General features: G+C 47.1%; 1 protein-coding gene across 4 annotated transcripts in view; it reads left to right on the top strand.

Moving 5' to 3' along the window:
- Window positions 1–20,762, top strand: part of MASP1 (mannan-binding lectin serine peptidase 1 (C4/C2 activating component of Ra-reactive factor)) — a 76,670-nt gene that overhangs the window by 38,163 nt on the left and 17,745 nt on the right. For 2 of the 4 annotated variants that reach the window (XM_011961594.1, XM_011961593.1), the window contains exons 6-10: window positions 1,332–1,479; window positions 2,914–3,032; window positions 4,334–4,412; window positions 10,891–11,028; window positions 13,031–13,105. In XM_011961594.1, coding sequence (XP_011816984.1) covers window positions 1,332–1,479; window positions 2,914–3,032; window positions 4,334–4,412; window positions 10,891–11,028; window positions 13,031–13,105 — 559 coding nt within the window. Of the gene's footprint in view, window positions 1–1,331; window positions 1,480–2,913; window positions 3,033–4,333; window positions 4,413–7,131; window positions 8,164–10,890; window positions 11,029–13,030; window positions 13,106–20,762 lie in introns of those variants that run through there. The other 2 variants (XM_011961595.1, XM_011961596.1) reach the window with 1 other exon arrangement.

Raw genomic sequence — 20,762 nt, 5'->3', positions numbered from 1 at the left:
TCTGCTTAAAAAAAAAAAAAAGCTAGATTCGATTGAGTTTGCACTTTAAATTAAACCTAAATTTCTCAGCACAACTTGGCCTTTGTTGTCCAACCTCATGCCATGGCACTGCCACTGCCCAGCCGGCCTGGCTTCCTGCCTATTCCTAACACTAGGCAAGCTCTTTACCACCCTTGGCCTTGATCTGTACATATGCAGTTTTCTCTCCCTAGAAAGTATTCTTCCCTTCTCTTCAAATAAGCTCATACTCACCCTATGCATCTCAGATTCCCAATGCTACCTAAGGGAAAGCCCTGGCCTTGATCACCTAATTAAAGTTATTATCTATTATATTACCATTATAGGAATGATTATTTCTATAGGTTACATAGATTTTACTACATCAATTATAAACATATAACATATATTTCTATTATATATGCATATCATCCTGATTATTTTTATTACCCTTATGACACCCTATAATTATTTTGTTTATTATTTGTTGTTAGTCTCCCCCAACTAGACTGCAGGTTTTTTGACAGCAGAGATCATCTCTGCTTTATGCACCATTTTTGACAGCAGAGATCATCTCTGTTTTATGCACCAGACAGCACTCAGCCCTTCTCTGAGCCACAATATGTTAATCTTTAAGCAGAAGATTTTTTTTTCAATTTAAGTACTGGGATACACATGCAGAACATGCAGGTTTGTTACATAGGTATACACGTGCCATGGTGGTTTTCTGCACCCATCAATATGTCACCTAGGTTTTAAGCCCCACATGCATTAGGTACTTGTCCTAATGCACTCCCTCCCCTTGCCCCACCACCCCCTGACAGGCCCCAGTGTGTGATGTCCCCCTCCCTGTGTCCATGTGTTCTCATTGTTCAACTCCCACTTATGAGTGAGAATATGTGGTGTTTGGTTTTCTTTTCCTGTGTTAGTTTGCTGAGAATGATGACTTCCAGCTTCATCCATGTCTCTGCAAAGATCATGAATTAATCCTTTTTTATGGCTGCATAGTATTCCACAGTGTATATGTGCCACATCAATGCCAGTCTATCACTGATGGGCATTTGATTTGGTTGTATACCTTTGCTATTGTAAATAGTTAAGTAGAGGATTATTAACCTGCCTTGTCCACTTCAAGAGTCATTGTAAATTATAAAAGAGAGAATGAAGATGAAACCATTTGGTGAATGGTACAGCTCATTAAAAACCTAAGTGAATATCAAGGGTTCATATGGAAGCTTCCAGAAAACCCAGAGTGCAGTGGAGAGGTATTACCTGCAGAGGCCATGTTGGCTGCTCAGATGGAACCCTCTCTTTCTCTCTCTCATATTTTGCAGATCAAAGTTGGTCCAAAAGTTCTGGGGCCTTTCTGTGGAGAGAAAGCCCCAGAACCCATCAGCACCCAGAGCCACAGTGTCCTGATCCTGTTCCATAGTGACAACTCGGGAGAGAACCGGGGCTGGAGGCTCTCATACAGGGCTGCAGGTAACCGCTTCCCTCCCAGGTTACACTGAGCTGCTGTGCTTAGCCCTTGCAGAAGCACTGGCTGAGGGAGGAGGGGTGCAGGCTTGGGTCTCCTCTGGGGACCTGATGGGGACTCTCAGTCGAGCAGCTGGGGACCAAGGCACATGCTCTTTCCTGACTCAGTTTTCCATCTATAAAGTGGGGACAAGGGCAGCAATAATGTTGGGTGGACTAGACAGGTGGTTTTCAAAACATGTACTTCAGTATCACATAGAGAGATTAAAGAAAAAGAAAACTTGTTTCCTGAACTCTATACCTCACACAGTGATTCAGTAGACTTGGGGAGGAGGGCCTTTTCAGCTCCAGCCTTCTCCAAGTCTAGGGTTAGAATTTGGATATGGGCCTGTAGCCCAGAATGTTTCACTATGGTGCTTTGCCTCCTTCTGGGTCCCCCATCAGCAAAGCCCATGGATCTCCTGCCCCCGTCCCCCAAGTCAGCCAGTCCTGGCCCAAACCTTGATCAAGCCATTCAACCTGCAGTAACTGGTCTATAGGAACTCAAGGAAGGAGAGGGTGAACATCAGTGACAAAAGATCACAGCTGGGCATGACTAACCCAGTTCATAGGCTAAAACTCTGGCCCTGCCTACATTATCACGTACACTGCTCAGATGGGGGAGAGTAGACAGGATCTTAACAAAGGAGAGTTTGTCTTAGAAAAAGTGTCAGAGATAGGCCCAGGCCTGAAGAGCCTGTCAGGTTTAGCTTTTCGAGGAGAGGACTCAGAGGCATATGATCACAGCCTTTCTAATGCTTTGAAGAAGGGCCTTGGGAAGAAAGAGCAATTTGGGTCATCCTTGGTGGCCCGAGAGGACAAATGAGTAAAAATTACAGGGGCGCAAATTTCAGCTAAGAAGGAAAACAATGTTCATGTAATCAGCAGAGTCTGAGGCTGAAAGGTACAGGTTAGGGAGGCGTTAAGCTCCCTGTCACTGTGTCCCTGTGCCCCTGAGCCGCCATGCTTAGCCCTCCCAGGGGTGGTGGCTGAGGGAGGAGGGATGCTGGTAGTGGCTGAGGGAGGAGGGATGCAGGTGTGGCCCTGGTGGGGCTCCTAGCTGAGCAGTATGTTTGCTGTCTATTGTGGAGGATGTTGTAAGAGAAGCATCAGACAAGGATTGGATTTAATGACATTTAACATTTCTCCCAATCCTGAGTTTTACTGAAATCATCTGGTCAACTATTTCATTCCACAAGTAAGGATGTGGTGGTCCAAGTTGGAAACTGCCCTATTCTTGGCTCCAGAATTAGTCTCTTGAAGGGCCTGGAAGATCCATGCCTCCAATACCCAGTTCCATGTTTTATTCACCTTCATCAGGCCTTGCTTTCTAGGGACTGGCCCTTTAAGGTCAGAATTCTCATTTTCTCACCTGCTGTTCTTTCATTTGCTCCCCACCAGGAAATGAGTGCCCAGAGCTACAACCTCCTGTCCATGGGAAAATCGAGCCCTCCCAAGCCAAGTATTCCTTCAAAGACCAAGTGCTCGTCAGCTGTGACACAGGCTACAAAGTGCTGAAGGTGCAGAGCCCTGCCTGGGAAAGGGTAGTGAGCAGGCCACAGAAACTCTCCAAACCTGCACCCTCCCCAGGGCAGATGGGCTGCCAGCACTTGTCATCGTTCCAGCACAGAATTTCCTAGCTACCCATCAGCTTCTCAAATGCTCCAGAAATTCCAAAGCATGTGTCCCAGGCGGTCTCACACTCTGAAAGTGGCACAAAAATTTGTTTGTTTTATTTTTTAATCAGAGCATGAGCTGGTTTGAATTTTAAAAATATGGATCCATACAGCTCTATAATCAAGGCTGAGAACTATAACAAAGTTCATCGGCTTATAGAGGGGAGTGGAGTGGGATACCAGGAAAGGAAGTAGACGGGTTAAAAGTAGCTGATGGGGCCAAGCGCAGCGGCTCACGCCTGTAATCCCAGCACTTTGGGAGGCCCAGGTAGGTTGATCACCTGATCTCAGGACCAGCCTGGCCAATATGGTGAAACCCTATCACTACTAAATAATAAAAAAAATAGCCGGGTGTGGTGGCGGGCGCCTGTAATCCCAGCTACTCAGGAGGCTGAGGCAGGAGAATCGCTTGAATCTGAGAGGCAGAGGTTGCAGGGAGCCGAGATTGTGCCATTGCACTTCAGCCTGGGTGACAAGAGCAAAACTCTGTCTCAAAAAATAAAAAAATGAACAGATGGGTTCCCCTCACTCTCCCACCCCCTGAAGCAGTAGTTCTAGGAATCGCATTGTTAGCTTAAAAAAAAAAAAAAATCACCTCCCAGCTCTCACCTGAGATGAGTTAAAGCAGACTTTTTGGGACTGGGACCAGTGATTGGTGCAGCCAAGCTAAAGGACCACTGCTTCCAAGGAATGCTTCTCAAAGAGGGGTCCTCAGTCTCAGCATCACTGGGAACTTGTTAGAAATGCAAATACTTGGGTAAGCCAGCCCCACTGAACCAGAAACTCTGGGGGAGAAGCCCGGCCACCTGTGTTTTAACAAGCCCTCTAGGAGATGCTGACTGCTTGCCCTGGTTTGAGAAGCACTGCTCTGAAAAAGGAGTCAATGCTTACAGTCTTCCCTTCAGAGATAGTTGCCCAAACCCCTTCTTACACACAGCCCTTGCCCCTCTCCAGAGTATGAGAAGGGAATATGAATTCAGTGTGTATCTTTCCCCTACCTTCAAGCTTGCCCTTGGAGGCCCATGGGTGGAAAATCTCAGTTGAGGACAGACACGTGTGGAACTTGAGTTGGTTTTGCTAGGAAAAAACCCCTACCACCACCCCTGCCTCCTTCTTCCCACTCCCTTCTTCCTGTCTCTTCCCAGGATAATGTGGAGATGGACACATTCCAGATTGAGTGTCTGAAGGACGGGACGTGGAGTAACAAGATTCCCACCTGCAAAAGTAAGAAAGCCTAATGGGTTGTTATACAGATACTGAGCTCCCCAACACTGGCAGGATCCGAGCGGAGCAAGCAAGGGTGAAAGTGTGGCAGGAGCACTCTGAAGGGGATGGGAGCAGAAATTTAACAGACACACAAGGGTTGGGGGATAAAAGAATATCAATGCCCCTTTTGGCAATAAGACGTTTGGATCCCAAAAGAAACTTATGGGCCCAGTACTTTGTTAAATACCAATTTTACTTCAGTCCATAGATGGGTTGCCGAACTTACTAAAGGAATAGCACGTGTCCAGGCTCAAAACCAGCTTTGGCAATTGCTAATTCGGGAAACTAGTTTGGTGCTGGTGCCCAGAGCTGAGTGACCTTGCTAGTCTTCACGTGGCCATCAGCCATATCCCCTACATCTTCTGAGACAACTCATGATTTAGGGCTGTACAGGAAGGGCTGTGGGGTCAGCACAGTTGGCCTGCATGAAGCAAAGGATACAGCTCTTCACTGGCTCCTGGGACCCAGAGTAAGATCTTGCCTTGGCTCTGCCCCTAACCAACTCTGTGATTGTGAATAAGATCCTTCGCCTCAATTATAAAATAAGGAGTTTGGACTAGCTTTATATTTTAGAAGACGTGCCAATGGTTTTAAAATGATATAGTCTATATAAATCATCTACTGAGCTTTGCAAAAATACAAGCTTCCAACCACTTCACCTCACCACAACCCTCTGCAACCACCTCTCAACACCCAGGTGATTTCAATGAAAAAGACTTACAAGGACCACAGTTTTAGAAACTTATCTGTGGCCAGGATTGATGAGAGGAGGCACAGTGACAGAAATAGTCAGGGAAGGAAGGGAGAGAGAAGGAAGAATTTGCTTTACGATGGAGAGGTGAGGTCAAGAATTAGAGCCTGGCACGGTGGCTCACGCCTGTAATCCCAGCACTTTGGGAGGCAGAAGCAGGTGGATCACTTGAGTTCCAGAGTTCAAGACCAGCCTGGCCAACATGAGGAAACTCAGTCTCTACTAAAAATACAAAAATTATCCAGGCATGGTGGCACATACCTGTAATCCCAGCTACTCAGGAGGCGGAGGCAGGAGAATTGCTGGAACCCAGGAGACGGAGATAGCAGGGAGCCGAGATTGTGCCACTGCACTCCAACCTGGGTGGCAGAGCAAGACTCTGTCTCAAAAAAAAAAAAAAAAACAGATTGGAGTTGGTCCCACTCATCTTCTTTTCATGACTTTTCATGCAAACGGGAGCGCTATCCTCGTCCCTTTCTCTAACATGGCCTTGATTCAGTACGCAGACATATCTCCTCCCATTGTCCCAAGGGGGACATTCCCTTAAGGCAAATCCCAGGAAGAACTTTGAAGTAAAATATGCTTATTCTTTTCCTTTTCATATGATGAAATTTTTCCTTTTCCTATGATGTGGCTGGGGTCAGAGCCTAGCGTGGGGAAGGAGGGGGCATTTTATGGCTTTAACAAAATGTTTCAAAAAATGTTGACTGGATGCCTGTGCAGAGTTCCATAGGGAAGTCAGATGGAAAAAACAAGGTCCAGGCACGGAGGAACTCAAGTGCTGGTGGCCACAGTCGCCACCTCCTCCAATCCCAGGCTCGAGGCACAGTGCTGTGACTGGGTTCTAAGCAAAGCACTCTGCAGAACAAAGCAAGGGCCATGTAGAAGGAGAAGGTAAAGGAGGATATGAGGTGTTTTGGATAGAATCAGGCTTTGGAATTAGGAAGTTCTAGATTCAAATGCAGACTCTACCAGCTGAGAGTCCCTAATCAGTGTATTCAGACTCTTTGGCCTCAGTTTCCCGCCCTCAAGATTGCTTTGGGGATTAGCTGGGTTAATATACATTCCATACCCATGGAGGGCCAGAAACGTGCACAAGATCAACAAACATCTCCCGCCCCAACCCAATCCCCTCACTAGGAGGTGGTTTTGTTTCTGTCATTCATATTTCTGGAAAGTAGGCAACATTAATAATTTTTCCCTGACTAATATTTTTCCCTGACTTACATTAGCATACAACAGAACACCCTGTCATTTTGTAGTAAAGAGGAACTGTTTCCGTCTTATGACCCTATTCTCCCAAAATAGGCTGGATTAAGACTATCAGAATTCCCATTCAGGTATACCCAGCATCTTTGCTTACTCAGTAGGTATTTATAGAGCCTCTCTCTGTACCAGGCACTGTGCTAGATCCTAGGGGAGAGGCAAGGACAGGACTGAGGAGTTGAGAGTCCCCAGGGATTATGGAGTACAGGGCTGGAAACAGACAAGGGGTGTGCACTGTGTGGTAAAGAAACATGCACTCGAAAAGAAGCTGGGAATTATGGGTTGTTGTTCTGGCCTCCACCTTGCTGTGGTGGCCCCTGGACAAGCCCTGTTCTACTCTGAATGCCGTCAAGTCAGGGTTTGGACCAGATGCAGGCAACACTCCCCCCAGGGGCAGAATTTTATAATCCTCATGAGCCAGGATGTATGACTCTGCAAATTCTCAGAATGATACAGATTCCACAATCCCAAACTGTTCTTCACACTGGCTGTACCTAAACTATGCATTCTTAATCAATTCTGGTGAAGTGATTTCTGTATTTCCTGCATAAACTGTTTCTGCTTTGCTTGCTAATTTTTCTCTCTCTCTCTTTCTCTTCCTTTCTCCGCTTCCTTCCTCTGTATCTCTTGATCCCTCTTTGATCTTCACCATAGTGGCAGAAAACGAAATCGATCTGGAGAGCGAACTCAAGTCAGAGCAAGTGACAGAGTGAATGACGAGACCCCACACAATGCAGACATCCAGAAATGGATCACTCCCAAGACCCCCCGGGGCCCAGAGCTGCACCACCCCTCCCCACCCAACAACACTCCCGTGCCCCTTTCAGTGTGGATTAGAATGGGTGCTGAACAAGGCAACATGATCTCAGCAGTTGAAGCTGCTACGTGTGTGAAAACAAATTCGCTACTTGAGGGTTCGCCCATCATTCAAACACTACTCCCGAAAATAATGAAAAAGAAAATGTGGGGTTTATTTTAGCACCTCTGAGTGGACTGTGCTCTTCTCAAAGGAAAAAAAAAAATGCCCTTGGTCTTAGAGACATAAGATTGAATATATAATCATGTGGCCTCAGGCTGACCAGATCAAAGTGGTTTCTAATCCATTCTACATGTCAAGTTTAAATGAGCCAGACTGCCTGTGACTTTATGAATCTGAAGGTGTTACCTGTTGCTGCTTAACCACCATGAGTAGGTAAAGCAAATAATAACTCACAGAGTGTGGATTTTTGAGAATCTGAATGTTTTCTCATTCACAAAAGTATCCCTTCTACCCCTACCTAGCATGGGGCTGAAATGTCAACATTAGAGGTTCTGTCTTCTGGGGCTTACAAGTCCTAAGTTTCTTAAAATTCGCTGATTAAAAATTTTAAAAAGATAGGTATCACACCTGAAAGCAGTAGCCCCCGCTCTGTGCCATGGGACATCACAGGTCCTAAACAGTGACAGAGAAAGGGCTGGGGAGTGGCAGCTGGAATCTCTGCTTCCATCTGAAGATCTGGGTACACATGTCAGAGAAACTTTGCATTAAATGGACTGCCCGATCTATTTGGTGATTAAATGGCTGTGCGGTGAGGGGAGAACCCTGGGCAGTCTGGAGACCGAGGTGCCATTCTCAGCTAGAGACACCACTGAAAGAAGAGATGGGCTGGCTACTAAAGACAAGTGTCAGTTGAATAAATGTCTTTAAACCTATAAAGTATTAACAGCAGTCTTACTCAGTGCCATACAGGGAATCAGAATTTAAGAGGAAGATTTGATATGTACCCAAATAATTGTAATAGCTTTGATGCCGACAACATCAGATACATCCCATCAAAGAAACAAGGAAGCAGCCCTGTCCAGTTAGAATTAGAAAGGCTTTCAAGAAGAAGTGGTGTTTCATCAAGACTCCAGGGTGGCCAGAGCATGGACACAGGGTGTCCCGGGCAACAGGGATGGCACTAGCAAGGCCTGGCAGCAAGAGGCAGCAGAGGAGCACACTGAAGGAGCTGGTGTTTGGAGGGTGGGTATACCAAGGGGAGGAAAGAAGGTGAGGCCAAGGAGGGGGCTAGAGCCCAAAACCCCAGGCCTGAGTTAGGATTATCTGATTGCACATCATTCTCTAGGAAGCTCCCCAGTACAGCAAAGCACACTTGGATCTGCCGGTCAAGCAAGGTGTGTCTGGAGGAAAACAAGTGGCAGCAAGGAATTACCATGGAGATAGGGTGTTGGGCGGTACCGCCAAGGCAAGGGGAAAGAGAAGGGTGTTTTGATTCCAGAATGCTGAAGTGGCCAGACAGGACTTTATAGAAAAGGATAAAACCCTTCCTGAAGCAAAGAGCATAGGCCAACGGAGGAAGCAGGGTCTAGTGTGTGCTGACTGTGCCAGACAGAGCTGCTCAAGGCCTCTTGTGACGGGAAGTCACTTCCGTGTCCCAGAGAGACATGGCTTTTTCCCTGCTACTGTGGACTTGGGAAGAAAGTGAGCCCCTCCACATTGCCAAGACCCTCTATGTTCCACTATTTGTCACCCCGTCTACCCAGTTGTAGGGCCAGCTGTATCAGTGGACAAAGTTAGTTCTCTGAAGTGATGTGAAAGTAGGTCCTCCACCTAGAAAACATCTTTCCGCCAGCATCAGCCACATAACAGGCTCCCAGGGCCCCGACCATCTAGCCACGCTAAGGCCAACCCTGGAATTCCTAAACTAGGTGGTCAGGTCTTGAAATTAGTTTAGGCAAAACAAACTGCTGGACCAAAGTTAAGGGAAATGAGTAACACCAATACCTAGGTACCAAGTAAATGGCGTCTTCTAAAAAAGGAGGAAAAATCTGCTTTAGCAGAATTTAAACTGTTCATAGTATTCAAATAATAAATATTATTGGTCATTATCCTAGTGTTGAGCTGCACACGTTTACCTCACAAAGTGGAAGAGTGTCTCTACTTTTGGGTTATGAAAACAAATGGAGATGATTTGTCCAGGGTGATTGGACTAGGGGCCAGGACAAAACCAGTTGTCTTGGTTTGCCTTCTTTGTGGATAAGAAGTACCTGTATTTCCTCCCTTCCTTCATCTTTTCCTCCAACCTGGAGGGACTTGGAATTATTTACATTTTGAGTGGACTCTCTAGCTAATCAAAAAGATGAATTTGGAGTCCTAAAGTCAAAATCACAATGTCTAAATGGCACTCAGGGGTAAATTACGTCTCACTGTTTCCCAAAATGACCAGGTAAAATTCAGGAGGACATGGAACTTTGGAAATTTTACCAGGGCTCTGGAAATTCTGACAATTGATGTCCACCATTGGCCAGCTAAAATAGGCCATTTAACTGGAAAACAGATCCTTAAGAACTACTAGTTCCATTTACTAAAACAGCGCTGGGTTTAGGTCAAATCTTGCTCTCACTCTGACAGTAACTTGCTGTATGATCTTAGACAAGTCAACTCTCCTCTCTGGGCTCATAGATAAAATAAAGAGAACATTCTAGATTGCCTACTTCAGGTTTCTTTCCAGCTGTGACATTATATGATTCATCTATGATTCTTCAACTCTGGCGTAGGCTGTTATACCTAAGATTAGGATTTCCTTAAGAATGAAAAGATTGACAAATTTGGGTCCAGAGCCTCTGATGTGGCCATGAAAAGATGCCCTGACTCTCAGCTGACTCATGCTGGGCTCTATCAGTGCTGACAACTCCCCTAAGGCTGAGCTGGACTGGAAAGCTCCCCAAAGACCACCTCTGAGGAGCAGGCATCTTTAGTCATGTCCTGTACTGGGAATTATGGCTCCAACATCCGGCCATCAACAGTTGTAGAAAATGAACAGGGGAAGGCTGAAAGCTGATCTGCCTCCAACCCTGCCTCCTGGTTTCTAGGGCCAAGCAAGCTGCCTGGGGAGGCAGGAGGGTGGGGCTGTGTACTCATACAGGAGCTGGGGTTTTTTTATTTTTTGTGCCAAACTCCAATGTGAGCATATTAGCTGTTCTTACTCAGTCTAGGATTGGGACTAGAAGAACAAAAGATTATTTGGTTTATGTCAGCTATAATTTTCTCGCTAAGCCAAGGGTTTCATCCTTGGGCAGAAGAGGCAGAGAGGATTGCACAGTAAAACTAGAAGTAAAAGAAAGAGGCCCTGGTGGGTAAGAGGCTGGAGTCTGTTTAAACATCAGGAGACCTTCCCCTACCCAAAATTGACACTGGCCAGGTGAGTTGACCACACAGTAGTACCATAACGAATGGGAGAGACCTCAAAAGCAGGACCACTGGTAGCTTCACAGGTTGTACACTGCACATCCCAGGGGCACCCTTCAGAGGCATTATAACATTGCTTTCTGGAATTGTGTGCAGTGCACAACCTGTACATCTGCATGACACAGATCCATCAGATAGCCAGAAGAAGATGAGCAAAAGGCAGTCGAGGGTTCTCACTTCTTCTCTCTCAGTTGTAGACTGTAGAGCCCCAGGAGAGCTGGAACATGGGCTGGTCACCTTCTCCACAAGGAACAACCTCACCACATACAAGTCTGAGATCAGATACTCCTGCCAGGAGCCCTATTACAAGATGCTCAACAATATCACAGGTAAGCCCTCCATGCTGAGCCACCCTACTCCCGTTTCACACTCTCGGGGCCTCAGGGTTGGGCTGGAGGCCGAGGCAGCTCCGAAAGGAAGAACTGCTCATAAGTGTGCAGAGCCTGATAATGCAAAACGTGTCACTCACACATCTCCTCAGGTTCTCACTTTCCATGAGCTTGTGTTACTGTGTCCATGTGGAGATGCAGAAACAGTCTCAAGACCAAAACCCAGGCTTTTTTGTTTTTAACTTTAAATCTAGCACTGATTTACTAATGAGTTGTTGGTGGGAGTGTGAAGGAGTCACACATTGACACAACTAAGGGAAGAAACGAGACCCTAAAGGAAGCCTGGAATACCCCAAGTTAAACTCCTTCATGTGGTCTGAGGCTGAGTTGGGGTTTCCAAAAAATGGTCAGTATTACTGCTTCACCCAGTCTCTGCCTTGGCTTCTGGGTGAGGTCAACATCTCACCAGGCCAGACCCATTCAGCAGGTAAGGGACTTTCCTTCAAAGACCTGTTCCACTGATATGGACAGGGGTCCAGGCAGGGTTGGGGAGTGAGGAGCAGATCCTTTGCCTCCCCAGGGAGCCCGGCATATCCCCTGACCACAGCTCAAGCACAGCCACAGCCACAGCAGTCCCTGTCCAGACCTCATCCATGCCACCTGGCAGAGACCCCCGGCTGCCCCAGGGACTGGGCAGCAGCACACTGTCCAGAGGGTGAAGGACTTGCAATAACCTGTCCATTGGCCACACTGGGGGTTTGGGAGGAACTGGGAGGAGAAGGGCTTAGAGACATAACCCGCCTCTCCCTGCCTTGTGGCAGCCCAGCACCCCCTCACACACACTCACAGTCCCTAGCAGAAAAGGAACTCTCAGGGAGAAAGGAGGGCCCATCAGCTCTGCCTCTCTGGCATGCATGAGAACATTCTCATTCTCATGCATGGCATGAGAACATTCTCCTGACTCATCTAAGCCTCCAACTCCTTTTTGGTTTTTTTTGTTTGTTTTTTTTTTGTTTTTGTTTTTGTTTTTGTTTTTGAGACAGGGTCTCACTCTGTCACCCAGGCTGGAGTGCAGTGGCATGATCTCGGCTCACTGCAACCTCCACCTCCTGGGTTCAAGCAATTCTCTTGCCTCAGCCTCCCAAGTAGCTGCGATTACAACAGCTTGCCACCATGCCCAACTAATTTTTGTATTTTTAGTGGAGGCAGGCTTTTGCCATGTTGGTCAGGCTTGTCTTGAACTCCTGACCTCAAGTGATCCTCCCACCTCGGCCTCCCAAAGCGCTGGGATTACAAGCATGAGCCACCGCACCTGGCCCGAAGTCCTCATTTTTAAAAGAAGGAACAGTGATGAAGCTCTTAGAACTATTTTGAAACTCCAGTGAGATGGTGGGCACAAATGTGTGCTTATTAAAGAGTCTGTCAAATGGAGAAGAAAGGAAAGGGCATCTGTGCAACAAAGAGCCATGTAAGCCCAGGTTTTGTGACAAGTGAGGGGGAAATGCCTTCCGGGACCTGGGCAGTGTGGGGTGGGGAGGGGAGCAGCCCTCAGCCAGGCAGGAGTGGGACTCCCCAGAGCTTTAAACAGACACCATGCTGAAGAGTGTGGTGTTTATTTTTGAGGGTGACAGCCAGCCATTGGTGATTCTGAGCTAAGAAAGGACATGGTCAGATTCCCGTTTTAGAAAGATCCTTCAGGTTGCAAAGGGAGTTTGATGGAAGGCCTAGGATGGTAGCCCTGTGGGTATTTGAAGACATTTGGAGGTTAATTGGTCCCTTTGGAGGATTATATCCCAGAGAGTACCTGCCACATTCCTCCACTTTCTTCCTCATTCTTCTTAGTACATCTAGGCTCAGAGACAATCGTATCAGAGCCTAGAGGACCATTTGGAAGACTTTTGTAATAACTCACTTTGGGGAAATTAAGTACCCAGATCTATTTTCCATGTGCTGCAAATCAACCATTTTCTCCCTTTTCTCCTAACCTCTTTCACTAATCCAGGTATATATACCTGTTCTGCCCAAGGAGTCTGGATGAATAAAGTATTGGGGAGAAGCCTGCCCATCTGCCTTCCAGGTACCTCACCCTTCAAATTCTTTGCCTCATGGTTTTCCATCCAAGGCCCTAGGACCCCAGGTCTTCTGGCTGTTAACAGGGAGATGGGGAACAGGGGAGGTGATGCTTTGGTTGCTTTTTAAGAGGCGTCTTCAAAAGGTTAAAGGTCAGAGAAGCCCTGCTTCACACCTTCTCAAACCAGCCTGTATTTTCTGCCTGCTCCGTCACTCTGAGAGTCCTCCTGTCCCCTCTCTGTGTCCTTGCCACAAGCTTTTTCATATAACACAGTTTGTACGTGCATCTGCTGTCGTGCCAGGGAAATTTAAAAAGTAGGCATCCTGTCCTCAAGCATTCACCATGTTATCAAGGAGATGATAAGACAAATAACATCATGATAAGACGGAGTGAGAAATTCTTTCTTCCAAACAGCAATGTGGTCAAGCCTTTCCAACTGCTGCCTTTCCCGTGGTTTACTTACTGACTCAACTTTAAAATGGAAAGAAAATTTTGTGGTGACAGAAAGTGTTACTGTGCATACAGATTTTGGGGACATTTGCTTTAGCATTAAAAGTATAGGCCGGGCGTGGTAGCTCACGCCTGTAATCCCAACACTTTGGGAGGCCAAGGCGGGTGGATCATCTGAGGTCAGGAGTTCAAGACCAGCCTGATCAACATGGTGGAACCCCATCTATACTAAAAACACACAAAAAATTAGCCAGGCATGGTGGCGCACATGTGTAATCCCAGCTACCTGGGAGGCTGAGACAGGAGAATTGCTTGAACCCAGGAGGCAGAGGCTGCAGTGAGCCGAGATTGCACCATTGCACTCTAGCCTGGGTGCCAGAGCTAGACTCTGTCTTGAAAAATAAATAAATAAATAAATAAATAAATAGTATGGGTGATTTGCACTGCAATCACACTGTGTAGCTACTCAAGTTGACTTAGAAAAGTATAACCCCAAAATGCACACTCTAGGGTTAAACAAATAATCCACAAAAAAATTAAATTTAATATTCACAACATAGTAATTAAAAAAAAAAAAAAGCAAGAATGGCAGTAGTTTAATGATGCAATCACTCAAGACAGCATTGAGGAATACTGAAAATTAAGTGCCTTGTCTAATTCCATCTGCATGTTTGCAGAAACAGCAGGAAATGTGCAATATGGTTAAGCATTGGGTGATATTTGTATTTTGCTGAATGAGAGCGTTGGGTAAACTGACGTAGTATATTATATTAACGGTACATTTCAGTAACCCTACAGTATGCAGTATAAAGTAGGTATACTAGTACACAGTAGGTATATTAGTCTGTTCTCACACTGCTGATAAAGACATACCCAAGACTGGTAATTGATACAGAAAAAGAGGTTATTGGACTCACAGTTCCACGTGACTGGAGAGGCCTCACAATCATGGCCAAAGGTGAAAGGCACATCTTACATGGTGGCAGGCAAGAGAGAAATGAGACAGAGCCAGTTTGAGACATAGCCAAACCATATCAGGAGGCTTCTAGATATCAGATTAGACACTAAAATGGAAAGGCTATGGAGTTGCCTACCATTCATCCTTAAGAAGTGAAGAATGTGTTAGCATTTGAGAGTCAGGTTTTGACCATCACAGGTGCTATGGGATCCCAGAGAAGAAGGAAGTAACAATGCCTGGTTGTCTATGAGTGGAGGGGTAAGAACTGACAAGGAAGGCTTCACATAAGGGGTCTTTATTTCTAAGAAAAACTTATGAGGATGTGGAATAAGGGAATGTTCATCCCACCCATTCTGCTGATTCCACTTACGTTATTTAGGCTTGCCCAGAAGTACACCCAAGGACTCCAGGCAGTGAAGCCTCAGAGAAGAGAGGAATGGTGGAGCTGTAGCAAACCAGAGGATCTAACCCCCATTTTGCTAAAAGACTATGTGAGCCAAAGAAAGCTAGGGATAGATTCCATGCTGGAAAGCCATGTGGCCACCTCAGGAAGGGGAAGAAGCCCTGGACAAAGAGTCAGGGCCCTAGGTACTAATACTGATGCTGCCATTTCCTAACTGTGATCTTTGGTAAGTAATTTCACATCTCTGGGTCTGGGATCCCATACCTCAGAAGTAAAGCATCAGAACCAAGAGACCTGTGATATTCTATGACTCTTTTTTTTGAGACAGAGTTTCACTCTTGCTGCCCAGGCTGTAGTGCAATGGTGCAATCTCAGCTCACTGCAACCTCTGCCTCCTGGGTTCAAGCAATTCTCTTGCCTCAGCCTCCCGAGTAGCTGGGATTACAGGCATGCACCACCATGCCCGACTATTTTTTTATTCTTCGTATTTTTAGTAGAGACAGGGTTTCTCCATGTTGGTCAGGCTGGTCTCAAACTCCAAACCTCAGGTGATCCTCCTACCTCGGCTTCCCAAAGTACTGGGATTACAGGCATGAGCCAGCGCGCCCAGCTATTCTATGATTTTTAATGGTCATCATCCTCTATGTTTGTACAAAGCATCTTGGATACAATGAGTCATGAAATTCTTTTTCACACCCAATTTTGGGCAGAACCATGGTGTATCATTGAACCAGGCCAGAAATTTGTAAAGTCTCTCTTCGCAAAACACTGTGATTGAACCAGGATACAGGCCAGGATGGAGAAGGCCATCTCATCTATTGTCATAAGGCCCACCATTTCAGGGGGCCTGCTAAGCAAATATTACTTGCCCCCTTATTTTATAAATGAGAAAACTAAGTATCAGAATAGTGTAGTGATTTGCACAAGGCCACTTATAGAAAATTAGGGGCAGAGCTGAAAGGTAAACTCAATACTTTTGATGGCAACATAAGCAATGCTGAGCCATTCTTTTACCATGGTCATGTTTTATGCCATCCTCAGGTACCTTGAAACCTAGAGCATCACATTTTTCTTTAAAGACCCTCCCTCACTAACCACTATCCTCTAGAACCAAAATCTGGCTTCAGCATAGCCAAAGCTATAACATTTCAAGAAGATTCCTTTCTCCCAGGAAAGACTGGGTGGGGAATGGCAGCAGCCAACAAGAATGACCCCATTTCAATGAGCTCTCCCAAGGGCTTGTTGCATCATTCAGCCTCTTAAAAGGACAAGAACACATCAAGGAGAAAAACAGATTTCAGTGGAGATATGAAGCTAGACTCAGGACAAACAAGCTCGAGTTCTGGCTTTCCCTCTAACAACTTTGAGTAAGTCATTGCCTTCTCTGAACTTCCATGTTTCCATCTGTAAATTAGCTGTTCTCCAAGGTTTCTCCAGATCTGATCTGTGACCTGCAGTGTGCCACTGGCACCTTGGTTGGAGAAAGGTACCGTTTAGTACTGGCTTTGTTGTGACCGCGGACCAAGTCACAGACGTGTCCCTTACCAGATGAGGGCCTTGAAGTACTAGACATATGTAGGACCAGTCGCAGAGCTGTGTTGAGATGTTGCCTTGCAGTTTGCTACTTGTAATTGGAAGGCTGACCCTCAACTTTGAAAGGCCAGGCCACAGAGAGTTACAAAGACCAGTTCACATCTGGCCTGGGGTGAATGGCAGGGTGCCCCAGGATCAAGCAAGAAGCATTTGGCCTCAGGAAGAAGAGCATCTGAAAAGCATTAGGTTGCTAAAAGCCTGCTTTCCCAAAGTTGCCAAGAAAACTCAAATGTTCCATGGTGTCTAAAGGATTGTCAAAAGCGCCCAGGCCAAGGAGTGTAGCCTGGCCATTTGGAACCAGGACGAGGCCCACACTCACAGTAGGTCTACCTCCAAGACCCAAGCACCCTGCCTGGGAGGGCCATGCAAGCATGTTCTTAGCCAGCGGGGGCCTGGTGCCGAAGACCTGCTCATGGGCCAGAGGCATTTGGCTGCAGGAGGCTGGTGGTGCATGTGCATGCTCAGGGTGCAACTCAGTGGAATGAAGTTTGCTCAGATCTTTCTCCTTCCCCTAAAGGTACTACCCAACTCCTGGGTGCAATGATGGGTGGCCCAGAGTAGGGTCCATGCATCATTGCTTATAGATTATGCCATCTTTCCCCAACCCTGGATGCCCTGGGCCTTAATCCATGGGCACCAATTTATAGCAAGATTCTTTTAGGACAGAGAAGAAAAGGTTTAAGGCCCTATGCCCATGGTCTTAATATCTATTGAGTCAGTGTGGGATACTAGGCTTAGAATCTAGTTAAGCTCCTGCTATCTGAGTTGAGAGTCATATCCCTTTAGGCTAGTCACTTAAACTCAGGAGGTTTACTCACCTAGAAAATGGTGATGGCTAAGGCAAATAAAACGAAAATTAAAGGATCCCTGGAATTTGAAGGATCCCTGGAGATCATTGTGACCAAATGCCTCATTTGACAGATCAAAAATTGAAATCCAGAGAGGGAAATTTACTGACTCAGAGTCCCAAGGGAAATGGAAGAAAAAAGCCAGGTCAAGACTTCCAGCATCTTTGTTACCAGTCTAGCGTTTGCTGTGACCTGCTAGATGGTTTTTTAGGTTCCTTGCATCTCTCTGTCCCCATGGAGAGAAAACTTTCAGAAGTTTTCTAGGTTCCCATAGCATGGACAACTTCTGAAATAAGACCTGCCTTTCTAGAGAAGGAAGGGGATAAGTGTCCACTACTAGAAATAGATGGCTGTCAATGGTCCAAGTCACAAGTGGTCTTAGCCAGAGGTGGTTCAGGATAGAGAAAGCCCAAGCAGAGTGGTCCAGTCCAGAGAGGGTCCCAGCTACAGAAGAGCCAGACTAGAGATGGGCCAGCCTAGAGAGGCTTAGACCCAAAATGACCCTGAGTAGAGCTCTTCCAGGCTAGCATGACCCAGGCAGGTTAGGGTCCCATGGTGGCATAATCTATAGTAGGTGACATGTGAATTTCTCTTTGTGGCTTCTGTCATATGGCTGACCTGACCAGTCTCTGTCTCTTGTCCCTGCTCCCTCTTTCTCCTTTCAGAGTGTGGTCAGCCCTCCCGCTCCCTGCCAAGCCTGGTCAAGAGGATCATCGGGGGCAGAAATGCTGAGCCCGGCCTCTTCCCATGGCAGGCCCTGATAGTGGTGGAGGACACTTCGAGAGTGCCAAACGACAAGTGGTTTGGGAGTGGGGCCCTGCTCTCTGAGTCCTGGATCCTCACAGCAGCTCATGTGCTGCGCTCCCAGCGTAGAGACACCACCGTGATACCAGTCTCCAAGGAGCACGTCACCGTCTACCTGGGCTTGCATGATGTGCGGGACAAATCAGGGGCAGTCAACAGCTCAGCTGCCCGAGTGGTGCTCCACCCAGACTTCAACATCCAAAACTACAACCACGATATAGCTCTGGTGCAGCTGCAGGAGCCCGTGCCCCTGGGACCCCACGTTATGCCTGTCTGCCTGCCAAGGCTTGAGCCTGAAGGCCCGGCCCCCCACATGCTGGGCCTGGTGGCCGGCTGGGGCATCTCCAATCCCAACGTGACAGTGGATGAGATCATCAGCAGTGGCACGCGGACCTTGTCAGATGTCCTGCAGTATGTCAAGTTACCTGTGGTGCCTCACGCTGAGTGCAAAACTAGCTATGAGTCCCGTTCAGGCAATTACAGCGTCACAGAGAACATGTTCTGTGCTGGCTACTATGAGGGCGGCAAAGACACGTGCCTTGGAGATAGCGGTGGGGCCTTTGTCATCCTGGATGACTTGAGCCAGCGCTGGGTGGTGCAAGGCCTGGTGTCCTGGGGGGGACCTGAAGAATGTGGCAGCAAGCAGGTCTATGGAGTCTACACAAAGGTCTCCAACTATGTGGACTGGGTGTGGGAGCAGATGGGCTCACCACAAGGCGGAGCCCCAGGTGGAACGGTGAGCTGACTTACTTCCTCGGGGCCTGCCTCCCCTGAGTGAACCTACACTGCACTTCTGACAGCACACTCCACATTACTTATCAGACCAAATGGAATGGAACACACTGACCTAGCGGCGGCTTCTCCTACGGAGAGAGCCCCCAGGACCCTGAGAGGCAGCAGTGTGGTATAGGAAAAGGCTCTAGGCAGGAGACCTGCGTTCCTGAGCTTGTCCAAGTCTCTTCGCCTGTCTGGGCCTCACTCTCCCCAGCAATACAATGCAGGAGCTAAACCAAGGCCCCTGCGCCCATCCCAGCACTCCTCTCCAGGCCATACTTCTTATCCCAGTGGCCTTTATTCACTCCTGACCACTTATCAAACCCATCGGTTCCACTGTTGGTATAACTGAGCTTGAACCTGACTATTAGAAAATGGTTTCTAACATTGAACTGAATGCTGCATCTGTATATTTTCCTGCTCTGCCTTCTGGGACTAGCCTTGGCCTAGTCCTTCCTCTAGGAGAAGAGCATTCAGGTTTTGGGAGATGGCTCATAGCCAAGCCCCTCTCTCCTAGTGTAATCCCTTGGAGAACTTTCATGCCTGGGGTTTCTCTCCCAAAAGCTTCTTGCAGTCTAAGCCTTATTCCTTATGTTCCCCATTAAAGAAATTTCAAAGGACATGGAGAAAGTTGGGAAGGTTTGTGCTGACTGGTGGGAGCAGAATAGCAGCGGGAGGCTCACCAAGCCCTTAAATTCCCATTGTCAACTCAGAACACGTTTGGGCCCGTATGCCACCCTGAAATACCAGCTGACACCATGGATGTCCACACCTGCTGCTCCAGACAAGCACAAAGCAATCTTTCGGCCTTGAAATATGTTATCTAAAAGGCTACTACCTGAACCCCAGACCCAAATTTGGGGACTTAGCTGATTACCTGGGAAAAGAAAAGACCCACACCATATCCTGCTGTGCTTTTGGGCAGGAAAATGGAAGAAAGAGTGGGGTGGGCACATTAGAAGTCACCCAAATCCTGCCAGGCTGCCTGGCATCCCTGGGGCATGAGCTGGGCGGAGAATCCACCCCACAGAATGTTCGGAGAGACCCACTCCTTCATTTTTCAGAGTCAAGGGAATCAGAGGCTCACCCATGGCAGGCAGTGAAAAGAGCCAAGAGTCTTGGGTTCTAGTCCCTGCTCTGCTCCCAACTGGCTGTATAACCTTTGGGAAATCATTTTCCTTCTCTGAGTCTCTGGTTCTCCATCAGCAATAGGGGGGCATTAGGTCTCCTGCAGGGTCTTTCTAGCTGGAGCGCTCAGAGCTTCCCTGACTGCTAGCAGCCTCTCTGGCCCTCACAGGGCTGATTGTCCTCCTTCTACCTGGAACTCTTTATCCTGGAAATCTCCATCAGAGCAAGACAGCCAGAGATGCCCCGAGAGGGAATGATTGGGACGTATCCACTTCTCCAACCAGCTCATCAAAGCACACTCCAATGTCTATGAATGGCACATGTAAAGATGTTATATTTTGTATCTTTTATATGATATGCTTTACCACTCTGTAAAGGGCCTCTGCATTGTTGCTCCCATCAGGGGTCTAAAGTGAAAATAAACCCTCATGGATAACCAACAGCCTTGGCTATAGGTTTTGTTATTGTTGGGGAAGTGTGTTCATTTGTTTTGACTTTTTTGAAAAGAAATTGGCCTCCTCATTAAACCAAAATCTCCCTTGTTGCAGAAAAAGTACAACTTTTGGTATCTGGACGTTATCCCAGAGGTAATGAGGAAAGGATTTGTTTATTGATGTGTCTCCTTCTCAGAGGCTGCTTGTTCCTTCGTTTAAGTGCCTGGCATTTAAGTCCTTGCCTTCAAAGGACTTGAGCCTGAAGGCCCGG

The sequence above is a fragment of the Colobus angolensis genome, unplaced genomic scaffold (genome assembly GCF_000951035.1).
Source record: "Colobus angolensis palliatus isolate OR3802 unplaced genomic scaffold, Cang.pa_1.0 Scaffold56, whole genome shotgun sequence".
NCBI lineage: Eukaryota > Metazoa > Chordata > Mammalia > Primates > Cercopithecidae > Colobus > Colobus angolensis.
This window is presented reverse-complemented; position numbering and strand designations above follow the sequence as displayed.